The sequence below is a fragment of the Orcinus orca genome, chromosome 11 (genome assembly GCF_937001465.1).
Source record: "Orcinus orca chromosome 11, mOrcOrc1.1, whole genome shotgun sequence".
Taxonomy (NCBI): Eukaryota; Metazoa; Chordata; class Mammalia; order Artiodactyla; family Delphinidae; genus Orcinus; species Orcinus orca.
Genome location: NC_064569.1, coordinates 64,329,862 through 64,347,312, shown reverse-complemented (window position 1 = coordinate 64,347,312; position 17,451 = coordinate 64,329,862). Strand labels below are relative to the sequence as shown.

The window sequence follows — 17,451 nt, the reverse complement described above, 5'->3', positions numbered from 1 at the left end:
ACTGATTAATTCAGTGGAACTGGGATGGAGCTGGGAAAACTTTTTTTTGTTTTTTTAATAGCAAGTTTTTCAGATGGTTCTGCTATGGAGCCATAATTAAAAACATCTGCTTTAGATATTGTTAGGAAATAGGGGATCAGTTCTTGAAACATAAATAAATGGTTATATATTAGCTATCACTACCACCTCCTGTAGGTAAAAAGAAGCCCTTCTCAAGGTCAGCATCTTGGAAAGTAAGGTTAAGGTTAACCAGATTTGAGTTATAAAGTATTTAGTGTTCGCCTTTGTGTGTGGCGCTGTGCTGTGTGCAATTTATAGACCCATTCTTTGCTCTCTGTGAGCTTAATTTCTAAATAAAACGAAGGTTGATGTCAATATACAGTTATAAGGGCATACTAACATTTATGCAACTCTTTCCATTGTATTTTCTAGCTTTGTTGATTAGAATATGTGCTTTCTACTGCTACAGAAAAGTAGACTCGACCCCTCGGAATATTTGTTTTGCTTTGTTTTGTTTCTAACAGTCATTTTCCTATGAAAATTTCCAGTGGTAGATCATAAAGGTTCATGAAGGCTTTCACAAACCAGTTCCTTAACCACAAGGCAACAATGACACTACAAATAACTTTGTTTGATCCCAGTATATTTTTAGAACATGTTCAGCTTGAGATGATATATCATATGGACACTTGAAGACATTTCCTACAATAAATCAGTTTAACATACAAATTGATCCAATAGTTTTGAAAAATTATAGACTCTCCTGCAAAATTTTCAGTTAGAAACATATTAACAAGAATTAATCAGTGTCATACCAAACCATAAGACTCATAGTCATTAGGAATTAATTAAAACTGAATTCATTATTATGGCAGTAACTCAAGATCCTCTATGCCAGTGTTTTCTGAGAATTCTTTTGTCCTAGTTAATTTGTTGAGGGGAGGAGGGATTCTGAACTATGAAAAGAAATATATTGCAAATTTTTGTTAACTTGCGTCGTATATAGCTGTTAATTATATCCAATCATTTCTAGATTTTAATGATGATGTAATTCACTGTAATTTGTTTAGACTTTTAATACAGGCGGGCTATGATGTTAATATTAAAGATTATGATGGCTGGACACCTCTTCATGCTGCAGCTCATTGGGGTAAAGAAGAAGCATGTCGAATTTTAGTGGACAGTCTGTGTGATATGGAGATGGTCAACAAAGTGGTAGGCCTTTCAAATGTACTTTAAATATTTCAACTTCTAGAAATATAGTTTTAGTCTAAAAAATGTTATGAGAATATAAGTTATTTAATTCTATTAAGGTTTATTAACTGTGTAAAACATTTTGTGAATCATTTATTCATTTTTATTATTAAGTCTTTTCCAGCTACTTATGAGGTGATTTGGCCGTGTTCGACAAAGAAGTATTACTCTTTCTGTAATAGTGTTACCATATGTGTCGAGTAGATTTGGGTGCTTCCATTGATATTATATTCTTAGAAATTCACAAATTAAGAAATTTTGCAAGCATATAAGGTAGAATATATTCTAAATAATGAACTTTCTGGCATTCTGGAGACTTGTACCAGTAGGGTTATTATAAGGACTAAGCTGGCAGCAGGAAAAATCCTTACTATTTTGGGTCAACAGCTCTTTGAAATTTTCTTTTCCACTATGAATAAAAATAGATTGACAGATGTTCACCTGGACTACTTTTTGAAACTAAGTCATACCTGTGGCTGGCTGAACTTTTAAGTAGTTTAGAAATACATATGTTTATTACTCTACTAAGAATTTACAATTAATTTTTATGGCGGTAAAGTAGAAATAAGATCTCAAAAAGTTAAACTTGGAGTTACCACATGACCCAGTAATTCCACTCATAACTATATACCCAAGGAAATTAAAACAGATGTCCACACAAAAACTTATACACAAATGTTCATAGCAGTATTATTCATTGTGTACCAGAAAGCAAAAGCAGATGTCCATCATCTGGTGAAGAGATTAGCAAAAGGTGGTAGATCATGCAATGGAATATTATTCAGCAATAAAAAAGAATGAAGTAGATACATGCTACAATATGGATGAACCTTGAAAACAGTTTGCAAAGTGAAAGAAGCCAGTCACAAAGGACCATATATTGTATGATTCCATTTATATGAAATGTCTGGAATAGGCAAGTCTGTAGTGACAGAAAGTATATTAGTGGTTGCCTCAGACAGGGGGAGGGGGAGTGGGGAGGGGATTGCTAATGGGTATGTCATTTCTTTTGGGGGTGATGAAAATGTTCTAAAATTGATTGTGGCAATGGTTGTAAAACTCTGTGAATATACTAAAACCATTGAATTGCATACTTTAAAATGGGTGACTTGTATGTGAATTATAGATCAATAAAGCTGTTACCAAAAAAAGTAAGGGGAGGTATATCAGCTGCTTATCTCTCACAGGGATTTCTCATACATCTCCTTCAAGTCATATGTACCATGTTTTATACCTACCATTAAAAATGTTATCTAACTTCTTTCTGTATAATCATACGGAATCACCGAAGGCATTTTATAATTTATTGATTTTTTAATTATCACCAACCCTCTTGTTTCCTGCGTAGGGCCAGACAGCCTTTGATGTAGCAGATGAAGACATTTTAGGATATTTAGAAGAGTTGCAAAAGAAACAAAATCTGGTATGTATGATGATTGTCTAAAAATTGTCTCTATTAGTGAATTCTCTTAATAACTTTGAATCTTAGACAGCTGAAAAAGTATTCTTGTGATGTTTTGTACTGTTTGATTTTAAGTTATTCCTAGCGATCAAATTAAATGACAGTGAATGAGAATAAAGGAGTAGTGGTGGGGTTTTTTTTAGCCTTTTGTGTTGCTTATCCCCATTTCTCTAGCATCCCTTTCCCAAAATGAATACTTCTATAATGTGTATGTTCTCAATAATAGTATCTTTTTCATACTAATTTCATAAGAAAGTTTGCTTAGAGGGTGGAGACTATAAAATCTCAGATTTCTAAAATAGCATACGCTAGATAAGCAAGGAGTTACATAACTAGGAAGCAGATGTTTAAGTAAAATATTATTAGACATCCTAAATGGTTAATGGTCCCTGGTTTTTCAGTAAACTAAAGTTGGAGGGATCTTAAAAAAAAAATCCAACTTAGTCCTTTGTGGAGTGGTTTGTTGTTGTTGTTGTTGTTGTTGTTGTTTTGGCTGCACCACACAGCAGATCTTAGTTCCCCAACCAGGGATCGAACCCATGTCCCCTGCAGGGGATGTGCAGAGTCTTAACCACTGGACTGTCAGGGAAGTCCCCTCTGTGGAGCTTTTAAATTGTCTAGTTCTTTTTATTCTTTATCCAAGCCCTTTTCTTTTTAGGTAAAACAAATCTTTTATTTGTTTTGTCTGTTTTGTTTTCATTTAGTGTTTGGGAAGCTACTTTGTTATTATTTTAAATTCTGTATTTTGCTCATTAATGTTATTTTAATAGTATTCTTATTTTCCTTTGCATAACTTTTATAAAGCTCCATAGTGAAAAACGGGAGAAGAAGTCTCCACTGATTGAATCAACAGCCAATATGGACAATAATCAATCACAGAAAACCTTTAAAAAGTAAGTAAAATATTAAAGTAGGTTTTGTTATTGTTTTAAATGAGTTGTCATGATAGCCACAAGTATGATTATTAGATTTTGTGGTTCTGGGAAAAATTAATTTTCACCTTTTGTGTTTATAATTATTTCAAGGCTTTTTTCCTTTCACAGCAAAGAGACATTGATTATTGAGCCTGAGAAAAATGCATCCCGTATTGAATCTCTGGAACAAGAAAAGGTTGATGATGAAGAAGAAGGAAAAAAAGATGAATCTAGTTGCTCTAGTGAAGAAGATGAGGAAGATGACTCAGAATCAGAAGCTGAAACAGGTAAAATTTGAAGGATAAAGGGATTTTCAGTGAATTTTGATGAAGTGTAAAGTAAGATGAGGTCAGGCTTTAATTTTGAAACTTTTCACACTGACATGCTACTTGTTAGGATACCTCCCAAGCCAGTAAATTGCCTTTCAGGGAGTGTTAGAAATTTAAGTATAGCTGTGATTTTATTGTTCTCTGCTTACCTGGAGGCAGGTAATTGATCACCTCTGCATTTTACTGACCTATATTTTTAGGTTTGAAGAAGGTGAAGAGGCTTCTAAGATTCTCTTTGGATGGTGCACATAGGGTTAGATGGGTTCCCAGCAGCTCAAGAATGTTCCTGCTGCTTTCTGAGACCTGAAAGTACAGGAAGCTGGCTCCAACAGCATCCCAAATATTTCCTCAGTAATACTAAAGTTTTAGAAAGCTGGGGCGGAGTCAAGATTTTTTCCTGTAGAGGTGTGGGGAAATTTACTTTGTTTTGAGAAATTTTAAAGATGCAGAAAAGTATAATATAATAAACATTCATATTCCAACTACCAAAACTTAACAGCTGTTGACATTTAGCTGTATTTGCTTATAATTTTTCTTTTAATAAAATTAAAACATTACCATTGTCTTCTTTAACCACCAACCCTAATCTACTTCTCTTTCCTTTCTTTCCCAAATCACTATCATGAGTTTTTTTCTGAATCTTCTAGTCTATTTTTATACTCTTATCTTACATTCAGAAGTAATATATAGTAATTATAAGGTTGTTTTGTGTTTTTATTATTCCCTAGGAGTTGTTATGCAACTTTCATTTTTTATTTGAAAGTTGTATTTTTTAGGTTTGTTTGTATCTATCTGTGTCTTTATGTAGGTAACTTATCCTTTTAGTTGCTGTATAGTATTCATTAAATACATTAATTTCCCTTTTGATAAAAATTTACCTTATTCCCAATGTTGTGTTATAAATAATGCTGCAGCAATCATTTTATAATTGCCTCCCTGTGTATATGTGCAAGAGTTTCTCTAATAGATACACTTAAACATTGGATTATTGAATCATATTTTCACTCTTCATAGATGCTGCCAAATTGCTTTACTATTTACATTCTTTCCCTTTTTATAACAATTAACAATTTACGTTCTTTCCCTTTTTATTATCAAGGATAGGTTTTCTGCTTTTTTTTCCCTCTGGCTCACATGTTTTTATAGATTTTATTTACTGAATTGCTTTTATTCTGTATTGGCTAATCACTCAGACTTCTGAAGAGGGACTTCCCTGGTGGTCCAGTGGTTGGGACTTTGCCTTCCACTGCAGGGGGTGCAGGTTCAATCCATGGTTGGGAAGCTAGGATCCCACATGCCTCACAGCCAAAAAAAACCCAAAACATAAAACAGAAGCGATATTGTAACAAATGCAATGAAGACTTTAAAAATGGTCCACATCAAAAAAATCTTAAGAAAAACAAAACAAAACAAAAAACCTTCTGAGAGCATAAGATTCCAGGATTGCTATCTTTGAGTTGTATAACCTGGCATTTTGGCATTTTAACGTATTTATCAGAAAAGGTATTTCATTTTCATTAAGGTTTTTATCAATGAAAAAACTGTCATCATTATCAGGACCAGTTTGGTGATCATTAGTAAACACAAATGGAGCCCTAGAATTTCTTGGACTCCCATATTTCCTCTAGACACAACAGCAACAGTTTTGAATCAGGTTTTTTACTCACTCAATAAAATATTTTCTCTAAGAAAATGTGAGAAGCTAAAGTTTACTAAATAAACATGTCAAGGAACGTACTGATAATTCTGTTTCCCATTAAAAACAAGATATTGCTAAATGGGCACAGGCTAGCTTTGTTGCCAGGTGATGTGTTATGGATTCCTTTATTTTCTTGAAGCTTGCTAATCCTACAAGTAAATTATTTTTTGGAAATGCACAAAGAGTTTTTGAAATTTATAAATGACTAGATTCTAGTCACTTAGGGATTTAATTTTTTATTTATTGCTGTGACATTGCTGATCAGGTGAGTCAGCATATCTTTTGCCTCACCTGTAAATATATAGGTAAAATAAATAGGTAAAATTGGCAGTAGAATATAGGTAATATAGGTAAATAGTAATATACCTAAATATAGGTATAGGTAAAATTGGCAGTAGAACAACAGGTAGTCATTGAATATTATAATTTATTCGTATAACATGCTAATTAAAATATTTCTAACTATAAAAACAAATTATATGAGAATCAGCATGTACAGTGTTCAAGAACATGGACTGATTCATGCATGTAACTGTAGATGTGGGTAAGTTATTTAATCTCTGATTTCTCCGTAAAATCAGGGTAACAATACCTGCTTTACATGGATACTATATAACAATCAATTGCTTTGTAATGAATGTTAATTTTCATGTAATAATTGTATAAAATTAAAGTCTACTAATTTAAATAAGATTAATGTACATGCTTACCTAATAACATTCAGTTAAATTTGTTCAGTTCATTTGAAAGATGAAATGATATCATTGAAATTTAAATTGACTCAGATACTTTTGCAAGTATTTAAAGTTGTTTTTATGTAGTTAATCTCCTGTCTGTGAGACATGCCTTGGCCCCCAGTCTCTAGTAAAATATATCATTACAAATTAAACTATATGCATATGTGCACACGAAAGCCAGGACCAGCACCCAGATCTCCTAGCTCATGTAGTAGAATTCAAGAACTGGAAGTCCAGATATCTCACAGAGATTCCTGAGATTCTTCTACCTATTTTTTCTTAATTGGTCCCTTCTATACAGTTCACTGTTCAGTATTAGGCACCAGGGAGCTATTTAAAACAAAAAAAGACTTCAGATTTAGGCCAGTCTTGCCACTAACTAGCAAGCCTCCTGACCTTTGGTTGAAATTTCCTTGCTTGTAGAATGAGAAGTATTGGACTAGGCTATCTGGATAGTTCTTTAAACTCTTCTATAAGTATGAATAGAATTAATTACCATCAAATTGTATTGTATTAATTTCCCAATTTGGACTTTAAGCATACCAATCTCTTCTCAGTGCGCTAACTTTAAATGTTCCTCTGAAGCATTGTACTTGATAATTTTGTTCTTCCTGTTGCTAGTAGCCAGTTGTGCCAGGAAAATTTAACTATCTCAAGAATTAATCCATGTAAATGCTGTGTGGTTCCTTCTCTCTCACTCTTTTAATATCAACAAGGCTTTATCATACTTTATTTGGCAAGCTTGAGAAAGCAGCCATTTCCCTGTAGAGGTATAGCTTGATCTGACAATTCTAAACTGTTTCTTTTTTCTTTTTGTAAGGTTATTTCCTTGGGAAACTGTTTTATGTTAAATAACTATTTTGCTGAATTTTCTTTCATAAAATATTTTCCAAACCATTTTTTAATCAGTTTCTTATAAATCAGATTGAAAATAGGAACTCAACCAAAAGTTTAATTTCCTTCCAAATGATATATAAATTTTTCAGAGGTAGTTGAAGGAATGAGAATAGGGAAGCATAGTTTTGCTTTTAGGTTTTTTCTTTTTTTTCTCTAGGACATGAAGTTTTTATTCTTCATTGAAATCAAATGGATAGAAAGGGCTTCAGTAACACTGATAATGTTTACTTAAGTTAGATGGTGGACACCTGAGGTTTGTTTAATTATTATTCTTAAACCAAACATAAATGTTTGCATACGTGCATATACATTCTTTGACGTATAGATTTCAATAATATAAAAAAAATTTTAAACCTGGAGAAAGTAGGGGGAGAAGGAGAAAATAAAATGAAAAAAACACATGTTGAGCTTTAGTTTATTACTTATTTCTCCTACTAGACTGTAAGCTTTATGCAGTTAAGATATTTTGTCTTTTCATTGACTGATATATATCCCCAGTGCCTAGGACAGTACTTGAGGTATCAGACACTTAATAAATATTTGTTGAATTACTCTCTCTGGTTGGATGGATTGTTTTCCAGGAGGATGGTCTAGTTAGAGTATACATGATTTGTACTTAACTGTGCTGAATAGGCTTAGCTTCTGTTGAATGAAAAGAGGGATTTAACAACAAGAAAAACGTTTATTAGACTGAGTTTCGCTCATTCAGTTTATTTGAAAAGCTGCGGTTATAGTGATTTTTAAATATGCCAGTTTGGCCTTGTCTTTTGATACAGTTTAAGATTATGCTTTTCACCCTATTAACATCTTACAGATGTTTTCTTAGTCACAAATAGGACTTAATGAATCATTGCAAATTCAGAATTATTAGTGGGAAGTTTATATTTGCCCTAAAGATAAGGATTTGTTAATATTGTCTACTTACTCATAATGGTAATTTATGGTGGAAGATTCTTTGCAAAACTGACCTAAAGAAGGGAGAGAGGTAATATAATGAAAATGAGTATCTCATAGGGCTTTAAAAGCAGTATACTTCTTCACAAAAGTATAGAAAGATACCTGTCCTATCCCATTTTGAAACTAAAGGAATATTTTAAAACTGGATAAAATGACTTTTGACCATTTGAAAAGTGAACTTTTCTAGCCCATTTATAAATTACAGTTAATTTAAAGGTTTAAATTTATATGTGACTTTTGCTAAAGGCCAGTTTATGTGTTCAAATACAGTCTTTGAATTTTTGCTATCATCATATTGATTTTTTTCTAATATTTCAAAAATCTTTTTCTAAGTGATCAATTACTAGTTGGAAATTGTCTTGATACATTGTGAGAAGAGATTTAACCTAATTTAGCTGATATTGTGCCCATTTAACTCTAGACTTTTGGGGGGTGAGAAGGAATGCTCATTTGTGACATTTGACAGGAATATAAGTCATTATCGACAAAGAGCACTTTTAGATTTCCTAGAATAAAGAAGAGCTATAAGTTTTAGATAAGCAATGTAAGTTGTTTATTCATTGGAAAACTGCATAGCTCTTGCATTTTTTGAAGTTACGTTGTATTCGTGTATTCAAGTTTTAAATATTAATTTAAAACTTAAAAAAATTTTCCATAGTGTTAAAAGTACACAAGTCAGATAGTCATATTTTATTTGTGCTTTTTATTCTTAAAAGTCTGGTTGTGTGTCGTGTTCTTATTTAAGTCTCATACCTATTGAGACATTTCTAGAAACTCCTTGAAAATGACACTTGTTAAAAGGTATAATAGTGGGAAAAGACTGAGTTAAAAAAACCTTAAGCAAAAATACAGTGTAAAATGCTGTTTTCAATACCATTGAAACTGAATTCATCTAGAATCATGACTCTTAGTGTTCTTTTTTTTCCTTTTCCTTTCCCTAAAGATAAGACAAAATCCATGGCTTCTGTAACTAATGCCAATACTTCTAGTACTCAAGCAGCTCCTGTAGCTGTTACAACACCTACTGTGTCATCTGGTCAGGCAACACCTACATCACCTATTAAAAAGGTAAGCCAAAATTGTGTTTGTTAAAAATAAATGTATTCTGTGTAAGTACCATTTGAGCTAAAGCATTAAGACAGTTCTAAGTTTATTTAAGGTTTTAGAATAAGAATGTATTTTTCTTTATTTCCTCTGAATCTATTATGTTCTTTTTCTCAAGTACTTTTTGCAGTTGATCATTAACAAAAATATCAGGTTGGCCAAAAAGTTTGTTCGGTTTTCACCAAGAACTTTATTGAGCAACATATTCATTAACCAAACGAACTTTTTGGCCAACCCAGTAAATAGCAGAAAGATAAAATTTTTCATATGAAAAACTACTGATCATGGTAGTTTTTTATTTTCATTGAACTTTTGAGAAGCATGGGGTTTGTATCCTTTATTTCTGTTGAGTAAAGGTGCATTTTGGTAATTTCACATGTGTATAAGTTAAGCACGAAAAGTACTACCACAAGTTACTGAGAGAACTGGAATCTAGATTTTCTAATTCATTTACAAAGCACCAGGTATGTCAGAACAGACCAAAGGTCAACTGCTGACCCCACCTCTTGTTAGTTGTTGTGACCTTGAGCAAGTGACTATCTTCCTTATCTGTTCCTCCTAAAAAGGACAAAACAAAAATAATAACAAAGAGAAAATAAGTTAACATTGTTAAGCGGTGATTGAGAGAGCTTGGCTAGTGACTGAGTGCTCCCAAATTGTTAGTTTCATTTCTTCCTCTTCCTTTTTTTGTTCTCCACTTATTCTTCATCCTTACTTTCTTGTTGATCTGTTAAAGACTTTTCTTTTCCCTGCTGTTTCAGAACCTATACTTCTTTTAACTCTAATTAAAGATTAAGGGTTTTCTGTGGGTTTTTTTTAACCTACTGGTCTCTTTTTAAAGGCTTCTCCCCACCCTTACCTAACTTTTAGGAGTAAACTCATTTCCCTCTCTGTGTAACACACACATGCACGCATGCACGCACATGCACACATGTAGACATATTCACACTCACACGTACTTTTTTTTTTTTTCCTGGAGCCATTTAAGAATTGACTGCTCAGGGCTTTCCTGGTGGCGCAGTGGTTGAGAGTCCGCCTGCCGATGCAGGGGACACGGGTTTGTGCCCCAGTCCGGGAAGATCCCACATGCCGCGGAGCGGCTGGGCCCGTGAGCCATGGCCGCTGAGCCTGTGCGTCCGGAGCCTGTGCTCCGCAATGGGAGAGGCCACAACACTGAGAGGCCCGCGTACCGCAAAAAAAAAAAAAAAAATTGACTGCTCTCACTGTAACACTTTATTCCTAATACTTGAGTACGTACCTCTTAAGTACAAAGGCATTAATCCTTCATTCCCTCACGGAAATCATCATACTTAGAAAATTTAACATTGATATAATACCATTATTTATGTTCACTAATATACAGACCATACTCAAAATTTTCCCAGTTGTCCTCCTAGTAACATCTTTCTAGCTGTTTGATTTTTCAAATTAAGGGTCCACTCAGGGATTATACATTGTGTTTACCTATTAAGTCTCTGCCTTTGGACTTCTTGTTTTGTTGCTTATCTGACGTTATTTGGTTTGCATGGGTTTGAGGACTGATTTTAAATCCCCACAGTGTTTCTATCATATTGTCAGTTTTGCTAATCTTTGGATTTGGCTCCAAGTGGTCAAAATTTGAACCTTTTAAAATCATAAACTAGAGAATTCTTTTAAAATCCATACTGTTATTAATAATCCTCCTCTAAAACTCTTCCAAAGGAAAGCAGTAGTATGAATTCTTAGTGGTAGAAATGTATGAATTTCACTGGTACAATTTGAATATCAGAAGACTTTGTGACTGAATTATCTTATTACCTGCTGTATTCTAGAACTGAGGGTTTCTTGAATTCAATTACAACCCATTCTCAAATGGTCATAATTTCATATGCTTTAAAATGAAATTCTCCAGAATTTCTGGAGAATTTCTGGCCTTTTCAAGGCCAGAAGCAGTCGTCTGCAAAATTTTCAAGATAGTTATGCCATAACTGGTGTCACCATGAGCTGCTTTAACTAAAGATTTATTAATTCTAGAACCCCTTTATACTTCTTCAGTGAATCCTAAACTTTAGCTCTTTTGATTATCTGTTAGAACTGTAGATTTATCAAGTTCCCAAAAGCCCCATCCCCCCAGAATACCTGGCCAAGAAACCGGCTGTCAGTCTTTTGAGTATTTAACTAAGCAATCTCTTTCCTACTATAGTCAAATAATTACAGTAGGGTTCTTATGATCAATTATATTTTTCTCAAGCATAACCCTAGATTTATGGCAGTTTACTTCTCAGTTTATGCCAACTGCCCTCACTGAAAGCAAATACTTAATAGCTCTGTTAGATTAGTGGGCCAGTAATTTACTTGCTATAAAAGTTCTTATTCAGAATTACTTTGATTCTGTAATTAAATTGATCTAATGACAACTGTTTCTCTAATTTGCATATTTAGAAACTCCATTTTATTCTCCATTTAAACTCATCATAACTTGCTTTAAAGATTACATTGTTTCAGTCTTTGTTCTTAAAGTTTTATGGGCAAATTTTATTCAAAGTAATAAAGTCATGGTGTACAAAAAAATGAAGTATTTTTAAGTTTTATCAGTACTATATGACTTTTAAAGCCTGTTACCATGTTCAGTGGTACTGTATTTACTATAATTTAGCATTTTAGTGTTTTTTTTTTCATTTGTTTCAAGATTTTCCTTGTAACTTAGAGACCTAACAGAAATTTCCTTGGATGAATTAATTTGTAAATGCATCGTAAAAGATTTTGTAATTAATTAAGAGTTCTCTCTATTTTTAGGTTGCCACTTACTACTCTGATTCTATTATCTAGACAAGTTATCTTAAGTTCTCTAGCTTCCTCCAGCAGTACATAAACTATGTATATAAATACATACACACACACACACACACACACACACACACACTCTCTCTCTCTCTCTCTCTCTCTCTCTCTCTCTCTCTCTCTCTCTAACATTCATGGCAAGGAATAGATCACGAAACTGGAAGCTCTAAAACAGTATTAAATATCACTTATATTCTATAATAACTCATGATAACTACAGAGAAACATAGGTATATTCACTTTAAATGATCTTCTCTTAAGTTGTTAACTTGTCAGCTAAAATTATAGAACTATTTCTGTAGCAGTGAGATCAGGCCTATGATTTATGGATATATTATCTATAAAACCATTAGTTTGATCTTATGATTTATTTTAACTAAAAATAGTAAGTTTATCGCATTATTTAACTTACAATAAGTTAAATAATATACATTTTATATTAAATTTTTATCTAACAATAAGTTTATTGTTAAAGTTTCAACTAACAATAAGTTTAACTAACAATGTTTATATATAACTCTCTAGTCAAAATAAATATTGTTGGGATCTCTGAAAAAGATTACCTACTCTGCTGTATACACATATATTCCAATAAGCATAAACTATATTTTCTTTGCTAGATGGTAAAAATTCAGAGTTTTCTTGGAATTACATGTTCTTGCTAATTGAACCTACATCATAATAAAATTTAGTAAAAGACTACTATGTGCTGTGGGCATATGAAGTATACCGGTAAAAGTGTATAATTGTAGAATGATAGTTTTTAAATGGAAGAAATCATTTTTTGATTTGAGGTAATGGAGTTAGAACATTTGAGATAGATCTTGAAGAATGAGGTAGTATTTCAACTAACAGAGAGGAGAGTTTGTACAGTCTGTTGAAAAAGAGAGAAGAGAAACAGTGTGATCAAAAGTAGGGATAGGGCTTCCCTGGTGGCACAGTGGTTGAGAGTCGCCTGCCAGTGCAGGGGACACGGGTTCGTGCCCCGGTCTGGGAGGATCCCACATGCCGCGGAGCGGCTGGGCCAGTGAGCCATTGCTGCTGAGCCTGCGCGTCCAGAGCCTGTGCTCCACAACGGGAGAGGCCACAACAGTGAGAGGCCTGCGTATCGCAAAAAAAAAATGAAAAAAAAAAAAGTAGGGATAATGTGGAGTGTTGCAGGAAAAATGAGTTGTCTAGTTTGATTGATTTATAGGATATATATACGAAGTAAAGCAGGAAAAGTAGAGCCAAATTGGAATGTTTTCATTACTATGGTAACATTTTCATAATTTGATAGATAGTAGAGGATCATAGATGTTTGAACAAGGCCATGAGAGAATTTTAGAATGTTATTCTGGCAGCAACGTACAGGTGTATTTGAAGGTGAGAGACTGACTGAGAGAAGGTTTATTAGAAAGTCATTGAAGTTGCCTAGCATGATAAGAATATAAACCAGAGAAGTGGCAGTGGACTTATAAAGGAGAGGAGGAGATTTAGAGACTTGGCACTTAACTTGTAGATGGAGGAAGATGACAGAGAAGAAGTCTAACATGACTGCGAAGTTTCAAATTTAGGGAGTTGGGACTTCCCCAGTGTCCAGTGGTTAAGACTTCGTGCTTTCAGCACAGGGGGCATAGGTTCGATCCCTGGTCAGGGAACTAAGATCCCACATCCCACATGCCACACAAAGCGGGCAAAAAAAAAAAAGAAATTTAGGGGATTGAAGAGATTTTTGGTGCCAGTAACAGAAATAGGGAACTGAGGAAGAGTTGGTTTGGAAATAAAGGTGTTTGACTTTAAACATGTTGAGTTTCAGGTTCCAATTTTAGTTACATATAGTCCATTCTACAGGTAAATAGAAATTCAGGACTAGGAATTTAGGAGTCAGATTGAGCTGGAGAATAACAAATTTGAGAATAAGCTGAATACAATTAATATTTAGCCTGAGGATATAAGAAGACCCTACTCACAACATTCAGAAGAAAGTATAAAGAGAAGATAGGAGATACAAGAACAGACTCTTGGAGTGCTTATGTTACAGGGCTATGACAAGGATAGTTGCTACCAACAACAACAAAAAGACCAGGAAAGGGGTAGTCAGAGAGTAGGAAAGTCAAAATAGTGTCCTGGTTATAAAAACCAAAAAAAGAATTTCAGGGACTAGGTATACTTGAGTTTTTCAGAGAGGTTTATTTATATACCAAAAATTGAAAGATGCTTTTAAACACATAAACCAGTATTTAAATCCATGTGAGGTGGAGAGGAGGTATATCAGTCGTAACAGTGCAACAAAATTTCAAACTTGATAATATTGCCTCATTTTTCTCAACTCTAAAATATTGGATAATAGTAAAATGCTATTTCATTGGGTGATTGTAGGATTAAATGAGATAACCCATATTAAGCACTTAGTTTAGGGCCTCACACAAGTAAACATTTGTTAAATGTTAGCTTCTGTTGTAACACTCAGCAAATATTATTTGCTATATGATGATTTTATCATGAAGGAATAACATTTGTTTCCAGTTTGGGGAAAGTTCTGGGATAGGGAGGGATTGGCAAACCATGGTCTGTGGGCCAAAGGTGGCCCACTACCTGTTTTTTGTACAGCCTGCAAGTTAGAATGGTTTTAATACTTTTAAATGGTCAGCAGAGGCAGGGGGAGGATGAAAAGAAAAAGAATATTTTGTGACACAAATTCAAATTTCATTGCCCCTAAATAAAGTTTTATGTGACACGGCCACATTCATTCATTTGTGTACTACCTATGGCTGGGTTTGTGCTACAGCAGCATAGATGAGTAGTTACAGCAGAGACTCTATAGTCTACAAAGCCTAAAGTTTACAGTCTGGCCCTTTACAGAAGGAAAAGTTTGCCAACCTCTGTTCTCGAGTACCATGACTTTAAACTCTGAAATCAATAAGGAATCATCTCAGTGCCTATCATATTATGTAAAATATTACAGAGCTTCCTGGACTTTCTCAGTCAGTGGAGACCTTAGTGTTTTACTAAATTTTTTTCACAGTGCCATTTGGCAAAAAAAAAATACCTCTTGGTTTCATTGATTAAGTAGTTAGGTACAAATAAGTTAATAATGGCAATTTGTGCAGTGTCCAACAGATGTCACTGTACTTCTCTCAAAACTTTAAAATATCCCACAGCACCCCTGTGATTTTGTTCTTGCGCCCTGGAATGCCTCAGTGTGCATTTTGGGAACTGAAAAATGCTTGTATATCTTGAGCCTCTTTGCAACCTTATTGTTAGGAATTAATTATTGGAAGTATTAGAGGTATCTTGTAGCAGTTTTGTCTAGGAATTAGCCCTCCAACATTATGGGTGCTTTAACAAGCTCTATTAAACTGCTGTTATGGCAAACCTTGGTAATAGGTGTGAAAGAAAGGTGGTTTTGTGTTTTTTTTTAATCTATATCCTGTGCTTGTAGTAACTAGATAGTTGCTATATTTACCATCTATATTTAACTGTGGTTGAATATTTAAACTCTGTAAGTGAAGTTAATGAGGTGAACTAGTTACAGACAACAGACATTTCATTTTTAGGGTAGTTGGAAAGCCCTGAAAATGAAATAAATATTTGTACAAAAACAGTTTTTAGTTGAAATGTTTAATGTTTGGTGGAAAAATCAAACAGTAAATTTAAGGCTATGATATTTAAAATATTAATGAATTAAATATTATAATTAGAAATATATTGATGATTACTTTTTTTTTGATGATTACTTTTTTGTTGATGATGATGGATTTAAAATTTTTTAACCCAAGTACAAAATGAATAAAAACAAAATTCAAGGGCAGTAGTTTTTTCACTTCATACTATAATACTATCAGCTCTATGTGGCTTTAACTGCCTTAGAAGTTTCTGTATTAGATTCTTTCAGATTCTCTCATGCTAAAACTGGAACTTGTTCCCAGTGACTTTTAAAGATTGGATAATTACCCAGTTGTTGGGTTTTAATTTATTATAAAATTCTTTTAAAAAGAGAAAAGTCTGTTTTGCTCATAACTTCCTTTTCTGTTTTCATGCTTTCAATCTTTATCTCTTTACCTGTCTTATTTTAATTGGCTTTAGTATGATTTCATTGCTCCTATCATGCCTGTGGTGGAATCAGTAGATCCTGCATCATGGAGGCAGGGCTTGCGCAAAACTGGCATTGTTCTTGTGCCCAGTAAAGGTGAAAAATCTATGGTGAGGCATTTCGATGTGCAAGGATTTATATTAGGTTACAACATAACAAGTTTAATATGAATATTGGTTTCAAAGATGCATGGTTTTAAGTCATTATGGTGTGCTCATTTCTGTTCTCTGTATTTGCATCATAATTTTTCTGTGTGATACAAAGTGTGGAGTGTGTGTTCTTAAATCTAACATCTGGAAAGGTAGTATTTCCTTCTTCAGTTTTAGATCTTTACATTTTTTACTAAGACATTAACCTGCTTAGTAAAAGTGTTTCTCCTGAAACTATTAACTATAATTTTAAACATATTATCTGTAAACTTCTCATTTTCAGTTTAAGGACTGATAAGTATTGTATAATTTTTCTCCTTTTTCTTAAAAATAAAATAAAATAAAAACAGTTTCCAACTTCAGCTACAAAAATTTCTCCCAAAGAAGAAGAGAGAAAAGATGAGTCTCCTGCATCTTGGAGGTTAGGACTTAGAAAGACTGGTAGTTATGGCGCACTTGCAGAAATCACAGCATCTAAAGAGGCTCAGAAAGAAAAAGACACTGCAGGTGTTATGCGTTCAGCTTCAAGTCCCAGACTTTCCTCCTCTTTGGATAATAAAGAAAAGGTAATCTGTTTCACAATTTGGTTTCTATAAAAACTATGATAATTTGTTTTCCTGGAATCAGATCTGTTGGATTTTCTACTATGTATCATTAGATCTATGTATCAACTTAATTCACCTGACTTAATGAGTTACATGATAATACAAATGTACTTACCTTAAGCAGATATCTATATGGGATATAATTATTGGGAAGATCAGATGTATTTGCCCAAAACATAAATTATGAGACTATACTCAATTAAAGGAATCCTTTATTCTATTTGAGAATTTACAATAAAATGTATCAAGGAGCAAGCTAATTTTATTTATTAAGAAGGGTTTTGAAAGTTTAGGAACACATTTTTCTAGAATGTGCTTATACTCATAAGTTAAATTTATCCAATATATGCAATTTCTTTACCTACTTTTTTCATCTGATACATCACAGCTTTGTCCTAGTGAGCAATTTTAATAACTGTATTTTGAAAGGCAGTATTAAATTGCATTAA

At 33.4% G+C, this 17,451-nt stretch overlaps 1 protein-coding gene across 6 annotated transcripts in view; it reads left to right on the top strand.

Annotated features, from left to right (window-relative positions):
- PPP1R12A (protein phosphatase 1 regulatory subunit 12A) overlaps window positions 1-17,451 on the top strand; it is a 151,563-nt gene that overhangs the window by 91,441 nt on the left and 42,671 nt on the right. For 3 of the 6 annotated variants that reach the window (XM_004271585.4, XM_004271583.4, XM_049694981.1), the window contains exons 5-10: window positions 1,071-1,215; window positions 2,603-2,677; window positions 3,521-3,609; window positions 3,760-3,917; window positions 9,193-9,317; window positions 16,748-16,963. In XM_004271585.4, the coding sequence (XP_004271633.1) occupies window positions 1,071-1,215; window positions 2,603-2,677; window positions 3,521-3,609; window positions 3,760-3,917; window positions 9,193-9,317; window positions 16,748-16,963 (808 nt within the window). Of the gene's footprint in view, window positions 1-1,070; window positions 1,216-2,602; window positions 2,678-3,520; window positions 3,610-3,741; window positions 3,918-9,192; window positions 9,318-16,747; window positions 16,964-17,451 lie in introns of all 6 variants that reach the window. The other 3 variants (XM_049694980.1, XM_049694979.1, XM_049694978.1) reach the window with 1 other exon arrangement.